Genomic DNA, 11,644 nt, shown 5'->3' on the forward strand with positions numbered 1-11,644 from the left:
AAATTTAGCAACCCGGAGATTCAATAGGCCTTGGTGGAGCGAGTGCAAGTGTTCAGCAAAATGGTCACCGACCATTTGGTCTCACCAATACAGTCAAACCCAAACACAGCTATCACAAATGTAACTAGTAGTATACCTCAACTTCATGTTGTCCGTACTGAACATATTAATCATTTAGACAGTCATGGTAATTGAAACAGAGTGTAAATTAAGCATGCAGTTTTAGTGCCGTATCAGTCTCCATACAAAGTGACTTTCGGTAAACATCAACTTGGAATTAAAAGTTCCCTTCAGTTAGATATTGATCTTATACGCACGTGGTTTGAGACCACCCTCCAAGTGATCGAGACCCAACTTTACAGATCATTTGTCAGTATTGGCTTAAACTCATCATCAAATTTGAAAGATAGTTAGAGTCCAAAAAGTCATTTTTTAAATGATCTGTGTAAGAGTTTGAAGGAGGGGAAATATAAAACAACACGGGCAAAACAAGGAACATCCTCTTTATTTTTCAATATTTTTAATGCTAGAGAAAAACAATAGTCTTCACTCTTGTACACACACACACACAAATACTATGGGGCTACCAAGCAAGGGCCTGCTTCTCTGCTGCCAATGTGATCAGTATAGGAAACAATTGGCAGTATACCTTTTGCAGGTTATTCACCATAATCACATACATCAATGTCCTGGAGTGACCGTGAAACGGAGTTCAAAGGAACTGCTTTTTACACCACTCCGGGTCAACACTGAATTTAGAATACTTGAGTTTCTATTCTGGAGCGCAGGTGTAAGAATTTCTGCACACATCCCAGCACCACATTACTCGCAAGGGTAAAAGAAAACATTATACTTGCACATACAGCGTTGACAATGTCAGATGCACAGGTTCAGGAACTCCTTCTATCAGGCTGAGTGTGTCATGGGTTAGATGTGGAGCAGTGCCTGTCCGGGTATAAAGCAGGCAACCAGGAATGTCGAGGCTTTTACTGCCTTTCCGTCCTACTTCAATCAATTTGCCGTGACGGCATCCATTCACCACGCTGGAGAGGATTAATTTCATCTTTTCTGTTAAAACCAGGGACCACTTCCAACTGGTCGATCGCTTATTGGCAGCATGATCACTGCTAGATCTGTGGCTATCAGAGGCTTGTATAGTTGAGAATCAGACAACTCTGCTCTGTTGTAGCTTCTGTGAAAGGAATAAATGGTATTCAAGGTTATTTTAGTGCATCTTTTTCTACTTGGTTAACATCCATCAGCATTTCTGGGAAGGATGAGAATTGTTGTATTGAGCCAAAAGACATGGAGATCCTCAGCATTGAGGCATTGCTGACCCTCGGACTATCTTTGATTGGACATTACTGGCTTTTCTTACACTAAACGTTAGTCACGTTATTCCCTTTATCATGTATCTGTACACTGGGAATGGCTTAATTGTGATCATGTATTGTCTGATTGTGGATGATCAGCCATGATCACAATGAATGGCGGTGCTGGCTCAAAGGGCCGAATGGCCGCCTCCTGCACCTATTTTCTATGTTTCCATGTCTTTCGGATGACTGGTTAGCATGCAACAAAAGCTTTTCACTGTTCCTCGGTACACGTGGCAATAAACTAATGAGCACCCTGGAATAGAAGCATTTTGCAGTGCTGCCATCCAAAAAGACCACATCAGCCGGGCATGCTCAGATTTCAAGTAAACTTCTGCTGCCTGGCAATTTCTTAACTTGACCTTGGCAGAGTGCCCCACTCTAATTAGAAAGCTTTATCACTCAGATCATGACAATGCCCTGAAGGCAACAGGTTCTGTAGCTGACTGTTCCACACATGTGGAGCTGCGAATGTCCCTCATCATTTAGTCTGAAAGAATCAAATGTACCTCAAATTACACTAACCTCAATTGCAAAGCACATTCTCCGATTTGAAACCAATCACCAATTCAGAGTGCCATCTGTCTAGGACCAATTTATTGTCTTCCAAATGAGGGTTTTCAAATTTCTTTTCCTTCACTTTTAAAAACTTACACAACCATCTTTTCTCCAGTCAGCAATTTTTTATATTTTTCTTCTGTTTATATTTCCCTTTTGCCTCTGGCTAGTCTGTCCATATTTATTTTTCATTCTAATCATGCTGCATGATTATTGATTCCTTGTTCAGTCATTCGATTTTTGTTGCATGTCCCCAGGTCATACAGCAAGTGTTAATCTGAGAACCAAGCGTGTTCACAAGAATGCATTATTGGAGCTACCAAAGTCAATACTCCAGTACTTCCAACTTAGTGAAACAAAGAGATAAAACTGCCCATTAACCACATAAGACAAACAAATATTGAAACAAGACAAACTATTGCAGCTGCACAGGCATGAAATTGCTAAGCATGAAAATAAATGATAATTCTGGAAACAGTAATTGGGAGGCATGGATTGGTAACTGCTTAGATTTTAAAGATTTCAATGGGAAAGATAATGTAGGAGCCATTTATACTTAATTCAATTACTGTCGTTGTGTTATGGCTATGGTTTAATATTTCTAGTTTATGTCTTCTTTGCCTGCTTGTGGGTGTGTGTGACTTAATGCGTAATGGGGGATGTCTAGATGGGAGGAGGCTAGCGTGTCGACAGAGGTTGTGGGTCAGTTTAGGCTCGGAGGATGGTGAGCATACAGTTCTTTACCATGCGTTCGTACCAGCTGTATTTGTAAGAACCATACGGTAATAACAGCAAGAATTCTGAGATATTGTTAGAAGAAGAAACAGTTGATAAAGTACGGAAAGTGATGAATTACTCTATGATTTGTGCTACTATAATAAAAACTAATTAATGAAGAAAAGAAGTTTGGAAGATTCGTTTTGTCATATCAGGGTGCGACGTGTGCGTAAGCTATACCTACATTTCATCCCCGAGTAGCAATGGCTATCGAAGTGGGACTTTGAGATGGTAAAGAAACTGCCATTACAGATAATAATCGAATTGTTAACGCCCTAAGAATAATTATCCAAATTATTTTTTTCAACAAGCTTATCTATTACATGGTCTTAAAATTATTTCCTCATTTACCTCTTCTATGAATGTAAGTTGGCTGATGTCCTGAACTGTAATCATTGTCACTTCATCTTTACCCAAAAGCACAAAGTGCTGGAAATACTCAACTGTTGATGGAGAAACAAAGTCAATGTTTCAGGTTGAAAACGGTTCATCGGACAGGCAATTTCCGATGAAGGAAACATTAAAGGGGCCTGTCCCACTAAGGCGATTTTTTTTAGGCGACTGTCATAGTCGTAGCAGGTCGCTGAAAAACCGGCGACTGAAGCCCCCCTAAGACAATGTCTACGACAAGCTACAACAACCTACCACCTAGTTGACGTCAAGCTACCGACAACCGGCGACCCGATCGTCACGACTTAGGACGTCCACCTACAACCACACCTACAACAACCAGTCAACCTGCGACAAGTTACGACAAGGTACAACCCTGTCGGCGACAACTGATGACAACTCACGTCATATTGGCCTCCAAAACAATGGAATCACCCAGTTTCCCTATAAAAGGGGATGTTGGGTAGGGTTTTCAATCATTCTGTATCATGACTACCATGGAGCAACATCAGAGGGCATTGCTCTCACAAGAAGAAGCCCTGCTGCTTGCAGCGGCCCTCATGCTTAAAGATCAGCAAGACAGAAGGACAAGAAGAATGGGGAAGAAGAAGCCCAAGAAGAGGTCTGTGTGGTTGAAGCCCTTGTCCCTGAAGAGACCCAGGTTGGGCCAGTGTGACAACCTGATGACTGAACACCAGCAAGATGATGAGGCTGCCTTCATAAACTTCACTAGACTCCCCCCTGAGCTGTTTCAGGAGCTGAAGACACGGGTGGGCCCTCTCCTGGAGAAAAAGGAGACCGCCATGAGGAAGCTACTGGAACCAGGCCTGCGCCTAGCCATCACCCTCCGTTACCTGGCATCAGGAGACTCCTGCAAGACCTTCTCCTGCAGCTTTCCTGTGGCCCACGACACCATCAGCAAGGTTGTCCGAGAGGCCTGTGAGGCCATCACCAATGCTTATGAAGATGAAGTCATGGACTGCCCTCGTACACCAGATGAGTGGAAGAGAGTGGCGCAGGGCTTTGATACCAGATGGAACTTCCAGAACACATGTGGGGCAGTGGACAGCAAGCATGTGGCCATCAGGTGTCCACCCAATGGAGGTTCCACGTACTTCAACTACAAGAAGTTCCATTCCATCGTTCTCATGGCTGTGGTGGATGCAAACTACAACGTCCTGTATGTGGATGTGGGCACACCTGGCAGTGTCGCAGATGGTGGGATCTGGAGAGATCTCTCTTGTGGAAGCACTGGAAGAAGGAAGAGCAGGCTTTCCTGACCCAGAACCGCTGCCAGGAGAAGACAACCCTGACATCCCATACACACTGGTTGGTGATGACGCCTTCCCACTCAGGCCATGGACGATGAAGCCATACCCTCACAGGCTGGGAGACGCTATGGGTCATCATCATGGCAGCCATGGTGTAGTTGAACCACACGCTCTCTGGAATCTTGAGCAGCTCATTCTTTAAGAATCACAGGAAGGTGTCAACAGTCCTCTCATGTGATGTCTGGGGCTGTGTCACGGCCTCCCTGACCTCCCTGGCCTGTGTTGCCTGTTGCATGAGCTGCAACATAAATGAGTATGATACAGGTAAGTACATTTGGGAAAAAAAAGATGATGGATGGATGGAGGTAGTCACCAATGGGATTCACCGAGGTCAGCACCGGCGACAACCTACGTCGCCTGGCGACAACCTATGACAGCACCTTCGTCAGGAGACGTCAAGCTACACTCATTGGTGTCAAACCCACTGATGCTGACTGTCGCCTAAATATTTTCAACATTCTGAAAATACAGCGGTGACCAGAAAGACGCTACGACTCTTTGGGCGACTGAGGAGACGACTCACGACCATACAGGCGTCACCATGGCGACCATGTGGCAACAGCCTAGACGCCTAAAAAATCGACTAAGTGGGACAGGCCCTTAACTCTGTTTCTCTTTTAGCAGCTGCCAACTGACCTGCTAAGTATTGGGTAGTATAAGAAAATAACTGCAGATGCTGGTACAGGAAGGTATTTATTCACAAGGTACACGAAGGTATTTATGCACAAAATGCTGGAGTAACTCAGCAGGTCAGGCAGCATCTCAGGAGAAAAGGAATGGGCGACGTTTCGGGTCGAGACCCTTCTTCAGTCTGTACGCACTAACACCATCTACAAAATTGACAGTCAAGGGTCTCGACCCGAAACGTCGCCCATTCCTTCTCTCCTGAGATGCTGCCTGACCTGCTAAATTACTCCAGCATTTTGTGCATAAATGCTAAGTAATGGAGTCAAATAGCATGGAAACAGGCCCTTCAGCACAACTCGTCCATGCTGACGAAGATGTACCCTCTAAGCAAGCCCTATTTTGGTGCATTTGGCCCATATCCCTCTAAACCATTCCTATCTGTGTACCTATCCAAATGCCTTTTCAATGTTATTATTGTACCTCCCTCAACTAGTTCCTCTGGCAACTTCACCTCTACTCACACAGCCCTCTGTGTTAAACAAAACCTCTGTTCAGGTTCCTATATTTCTGGAACTCGTAGACAACAAGGATATCTACGTTAGACCCCCAGTTATCGACAATAGCTTTGCCTTCATCACTATAATCCCAGCCAAACTCATCTCCACACTCCTAAACCTAGGAGTTAGCACCCCCTCTGCCACTGGATCTTCGACTACCAAGCCTATAGAATACCATCAGTAAGGACAGGTGACAACACATTTTCCACAATAATTCTCGACACCAGTGCCCTGGAAGAATGTATTCTTAGTCCCCTACTATATTCCCAGTACACGCATGACTGCAGCCAAGTACACACTAACACCATCTACAAGATTATAGATGACACCACCGCGGTGGTGGGCTGGATCATGAACAGTGTGATGAGGCGAATGATGAGAAGGAGTTAGAGAACTTAGTAACACGGTGTCAGGACAATAACCTCTCCCTCATTGTTAGCAAGACTGAGGAGCTAGTTATCAACTTCCGGCACCGTGATGGAGTACCTGTGCCAAACAGTACCAAAGGTTGAGATGGTTGAGAGTTTCAAGTTCCTTGGCATAAATATTACCACGGATCAGTCGTGGACCACCCACATTGAACTGACAGCCAGGAAGTCACACCAACGCCTCTACTTTCTTAGGAGACCAAGGAAAAAAACGACGTGTCTCCAATGACTCTCACACACTCTACAGATGCACCCTTGAAAGCATACTGTCAGGGTGAATCACAGGTTGGTTTGGGACCAGCTCTGTCCGAGACTGCAAGAAACTATAGAGAATTGTGGACCTAGTCCAATCTAACATACAGACCAGAATCCCACTCCATCCACAATTCATGCTGCCTCAGAAAAGCAGCTAACATAATCAAAACTTATCCAACCCTGGCCATTCCTTCTTCTTCCCACTCCCTTCAGTGCATCAGTCTGAAGAAGGGTCTCGACCCGAAACATCACCCATTCCTCTCCAGAGACGCTGCCTGACCCGCTGAGTTACTCCAGCATTTTGTGTCTACCATCAGGCAGAAGATACAGAAACTTAAAAGTGCACACTAGACTCAGGAACAGCTTCCACCCCTGTTATGAACATTCTGAATAGTCCTTCCATAAGCTAGAGTACTGTCTGTTTCATCTCTACCCCATTGCAAACATTGTCCCTGGTACTGGTGCGCTCGAACACGAAGAACTATATTCTGCACTCTGTCCCTTTGCTCTACCTATTGTACTTGGGTTTGGCTTGATGGTATTTATGTATAGTATTATCTGATTTGATTGAATAGCAAGCAAAACAAAGCTTTTCACTATACTTGTGACACCAGTGACACAGACCCCAGTGTCACGTGTGGCTGCGCCTAACGGCTGCGGCTCTCTGGCACCAGCCAGCGGATCCAACATATCATCCACCAACATTTCCGTCACCTACAACAGGACCCCACCACTGGCCATATCTTCCCATCCCCTCCCCTCTCTGCATTCCGCAGAGACCGTTCCCTCCGCAACTCCCTGGTCCACTCGTCCCTTCCTACCCAAACCACCCTAACCCCGGGCACTTTCCCTTGCAACCGCACGAGATGCAACACCTGTCCCTTTACCTCCCCCCTCAACTCCATCAAAGGACCCAAACATTCTTTCCAGGTGAGACAGAGGTTCACCTGCACCTCCTCCAACCTCATCTATTGCATCCGCTGCTCTAGATGTCAACTCATCTATATCGGCGAAACCAAGCGCAGGCTCGGCGATCGCTTCGCTGAACACCTGCGCTCGGTCCGCATTAACGCAACTGATCTCCCGGTGGCCCAGCACTTTAACTCCCCCTCCCATTCCCAGTCTGACCTCTCTGTCATGGGCCTCCCCCAGTGCCATAGTGAGGCCCGCCGGAAATTGGAGGAGCAGCACCTCATATTTCGCCTGGGCAGTTTGCGGCCCGGTGGTATGAACGTCGACGTCTCCAACTTCAGATAGCTCCTCTGTCCCTCCCTTCCCCTCCTCCTTCCCAGATCTCCCTCTATCTTCCTGTCTCCACCTATATCCTTCCTTTGTCCCACCCCCGACATCAGTCTGAAGAAGGGTCTCGACCCGAAACGTCACCCATTCCTTCTCTCCCGAGATGCTGCCTGACCTGCTGAGTTACTCCAGCATTTTGTGAATAAAAAGCTCTCTGGCAGTCTGTCTGTATTTTTTCCTTTTTTTTTTTTGTTTGTGTCAGTGTTGGGATGGTTTTTGTTTCTGTTTTTGGCTGTGTATGTGTGGGGTGGGGCGGGGGAAACCTTTTTTTTTTATTAGGTCTCTTCCCCGGGGCGCAGCTCGGCCGCGGGGCCTTCCATCGCCCGGCGTGGCTCGGCCGCTGGACTTTGCATCGCCGGCGCGGCTCGGCCGTGGGACCTAACAGTGCCCTGCGCGGCTCGGCCGCGGGGCCTTCCATCGGCCGGTACGGCCGCAGGACGTCTCAGCGCTCGGTGCGGCTCGGCCGTGGGGCCTTCCATCGCCCGGCGTGGCTCGGCAGCGGAACGGTTCAGCGCCCGGCGCGGCTCGGCCGCTGGACTTAACATCGCCAGCGCGGCTCAGCCGCGGGACTTGGCAGCGCCCGGTGCGGCTCGGGCGCGGGGCCTTCCAGCGCCCGGCGCGGCTCGGGCGCGGGGCCTTCCATCGCCCGGCGCGGCTCGGCCGCGGGGCCTTCCATCGCCCGGCGCGGCTCGGCCGCTGGACTTAACATCGCCGGCGCGGCTCGGCTGCGGGACGTTTCAGTGCCCGGTGCGGCTCGGCCGCAGGGCCTTCCATCCCCTTGCGGGGGCTGTGCGTGTCGGTCGCCTCGGTAGGGGTCGAGCTGCCTGTCCGTGGGCGTGGGGGGAAGAGAGTGGAAGTTTTGTTGCCTTCCATCACAGTGAGGGGGTGTTTGGACTCACTGTGATGGATGTTTGTCTTGGGGTCGTGTGTCCTGTGTACTTTTTTCTTTTTTTTGTGTGTTTTGTGACTGCTGTAATTTCGTTCGGCATTTGTACCGAATGACAATAAAGTTCTGTACTGTACTTTGGTATACGTGGCAACAATAAACCTAAGCTATTAAATTTTTTTACTATAAAATTAAAACCGCGTGGGTTTTCTCCGGGTGCTCCGGTTTCCTCCCACACTCCAAAGAGTTTGTAGGTTAATTGCCTTGGTATAATTGTAAATTGTCCCTAGTGCATTAATGTGCAGAGATCGCTGGTCGACGCAGACTCAGCGGGTCGAAGGGCCTGTTTCTGCGCTGTATCTCTAAACTAAACTAAACTTGCAAGAGTCAAGAAATGGTAAAGCACAAAAACTTTGGTACAATTTTTTCGACCGGAGGTTACAGACTCCGTACAATGTGGCAAACTTGCGAAGATAATTATGTTAAATTTAATGTTTCTATTAAAACCACACTTTGCTATCACACTTTTGTTTTCAGGACAGTCACTGGTGATGTGCACTCTTTGCTGTAGAACAGGAGAAGTGCTGTCTTTAGTCAATGAGCAGATTCATTCACCCAGATAGACACAAAATCTGGAGTAACTCAGTCGGTGAGGCACCAACCCAAGAGAAAAGGAATGGGCCTGAAGAAGGGTCCTGGCAGTCAAGGGTCTCGGTCTCTCAAGAAGGGGGCTTTATATCGTCGGTGTAAACCAGCATCTGCAGTTCCTTCCTACACATTCATTCACCCAGAGCCCAGTTACCAATCCACGCTGCCCAAGGCCAGCGTCCACAACCACTAACATGCTCCAAATAAAACAGAAGGAGATGTTAATAATTAAAACAATGTCATTTTAAATGTTGCCGGTGACCGCACACATCCCCTGCCAAAGTAAGTGCAGCTCCCACAACACACATACAACACAACACAAACACAGAATACAGAGCACACAAACAACCAACACAACACACAAACCCAAAACAGACCAACACAAACCCTACACCAACACACACACAAACCCTACACCAATACAGAACACATACACAAACCGTACACCAACACAGCACCAGCAAACACAAACCCTACGCCAACACACGTCACACACACAAACCCTACGCCAACACACATCACACACACACTACGCCAACACACATCACACACACACAAACCCTACGCCAACACACACACAAACCCTTCACCAACACACACACACAAACCCTACGCCAACACACATCACACACACAAACCCTACGCCAACACACATCATACACACACAAACCCTACGCCAACACACAGCACACACACACAAACCCTACGCCAACACACATCACACACAAACCCTTCGCCAACACAGAACACACACCCTACACCAACACACATCACACACCCTACACCAACACACATCACACACCCTACACCAACACACATCACACACAAACCCTACACCAACACAGCACCAGCAAACACAAACCCTACACCAACACACAAACCCTACACCAACACGCACAAACCCTACACCAACACACACACCAACACACACCCTACACCAACACACCCTACACCAACACACACACACCAACACGCAACCCCTCCACCAACACACACCTTACACCAACACACCCTGCACCAACACACACAACCCCTGCACCAACACACACACAACCCCTACACCAACACACACCTTACACCAACACACACACCCTACACCAACACACACACCCTACACCAACACACACCCTACACCAACACACACACCTTACACCAACACACACACAACCCCTACACCAACACACACACAACCCCTACACCAACACACACACCTTACACCAACACACAACCCCTGCACCGCCACAGGCAGCATCCCTGCCCCGCACGTGTGCTCACCTTCATCCCTGCCAGCGCACGTCCACTGCAAGGCAGAGCAGACCCCGCCGTGCTGACGTCACGGGCTGGCGTCGCTGCCACATGACCGGGTGTTCCGGAGTGCGTGCCCGCCCGCGCGCGCGCCCCGGGTCGCGTTCCATCCTCCAGTATCTGCGGTTCCATCCGTGTGCTGTCCTGGCGGATGCGCTGATGCCAAGGTGCTGCACCCGGTGAACATCCGAAGAGGCCAAAGGCATTAACTTGCAAACTCTGTTAAAAAGTTAGACACAAATAGCTGGAGTCATTCAGCGGGTTATCCAGCTAAAATTGGCCGAAGCGCTGGATTGCACCGCACCCTAATGGAGAGACACGGAACTGCAGATGCTGGCATCATGCATCGAACCAAGTGCTGGAGCAACTCAACGGGTCAGGCAGCACCTGTGGAGAACACCTCCGCTCAGTCTGCCTTGGCCTACGTAATCTCACGATTGTTAAACATTTTTAACTCCCATTCCCATACTGACCTTTCTGTCCTGGGCCTCCTTGTCAAGCCCAACGCAAATTAGGAGGAACAGCACTTCATATTTCGCTTGGCCAACTCACAACCCAGCGGTATTAATATTGACCTCTAACCTCAAGTAAACCTTGCTTTCCCTCACTCTCCATCCCACCCCCACTCTGGTTCTCCGACCAGTCTGATTGTCTAATTAAATATTATTGATTGTATGCCTCCTTGTCACCTCCCCTCAGTTAACAATGAGCCATTCTACAGTTCCTTTAGCAGCATTTAGAGATACAGCGAGGAAACAGGCCCTTCGGCCCACCGAGTCCGCGCCGCCCAGCGATCCCCGCACGTTAACACTATCCTACACACACTAGGGACAATTTTTTACATTTTACCCAGTCAATTAACCTACAAACCTGTACGTCTTTGGAGTGTGGGAGGAAACCGAAGATCTCGGAGAAAACCCACGCAGGTCACGGGGAGAACGTACAAACTCCGGACAGATGGCGCCCGCAGTCAGGATCGAACCTGAGTCTCCGGCGCTGCATTCGCTGTAAGGCAGCAACTCTACCGCTGCGCCACTGTGCCACCCGATATGTGCATGTGCTTTGATCTGTCGTTTCACACCTTACTGTTCCATATCTCTAGATGCCCTCTCCACCGTCTCAGTCTGAAGAAGGGTCTTGACCCAAAACATCATCCATTCCTTTTCTCCAGAGATGCTGCCTGTCCCACCGAGTTACTCCAGCATTTTGT

General features: G+C 48.3%; 1 protein-coding gene across 3 annotated transcripts in view; it reads right to left on the reverse strand.

Moving 5' to 3' along the window:
* The window catches only part of qtrt2 (queuine tRNA-ribosyltransferase accessory subunit 2), a 32,765-nt gene extending 22,319 nt beyond the window's left edge, over nucleotides 1-10,446 (reverse strand). Inside the window, exons 1-3 of one of the 3 annotated variants that reach the window (XM_078408630.1) lie at nucleotides 10,405-10,431; nucleotides 3,060-3,151; nucleotides 864-1,192 (exon numbers count right to left, since the gene is read on the reverse strand). In XM_078408630.1, the coding sequence (XP_078264756.1) occupies nucleotides 864-1,063 (200 nt within the window). In that variant the 5' untranslated portion in view covers nucleotides 1,064-1,192; nucleotides 3,060-3,151; nucleotides 10,405-10,431. Of the gene's footprint in view, nucleotides 1-863; nucleotides 1,193-3,059; nucleotides 3,152-3,952; nucleotides 4,016-10,404 lie in introns of those variants that run through there. The other 2 variants (XM_078408629.1, XM_078408631.1) reach the window with 2 other exon arrangements.
* Nucleotides 10,447-11,644: the final 1,198 nt, after the last annotated feature.

This window comes from Rhinoraja longicauda, chromosome 12 (genome assembly GCF_053455715.1).
Source record: "Rhinoraja longicauda isolate Sanriku21f chromosome 12, sRhiLon1.1, whole genome shotgun sequence".
Classification (NCBI taxonomy): Eukaryota; Metazoa; Chordata; class Chondrichthyes; order Rajiformes; family Arhynchobatidae; genus Rhinoraja; species Rhinoraja longicauda.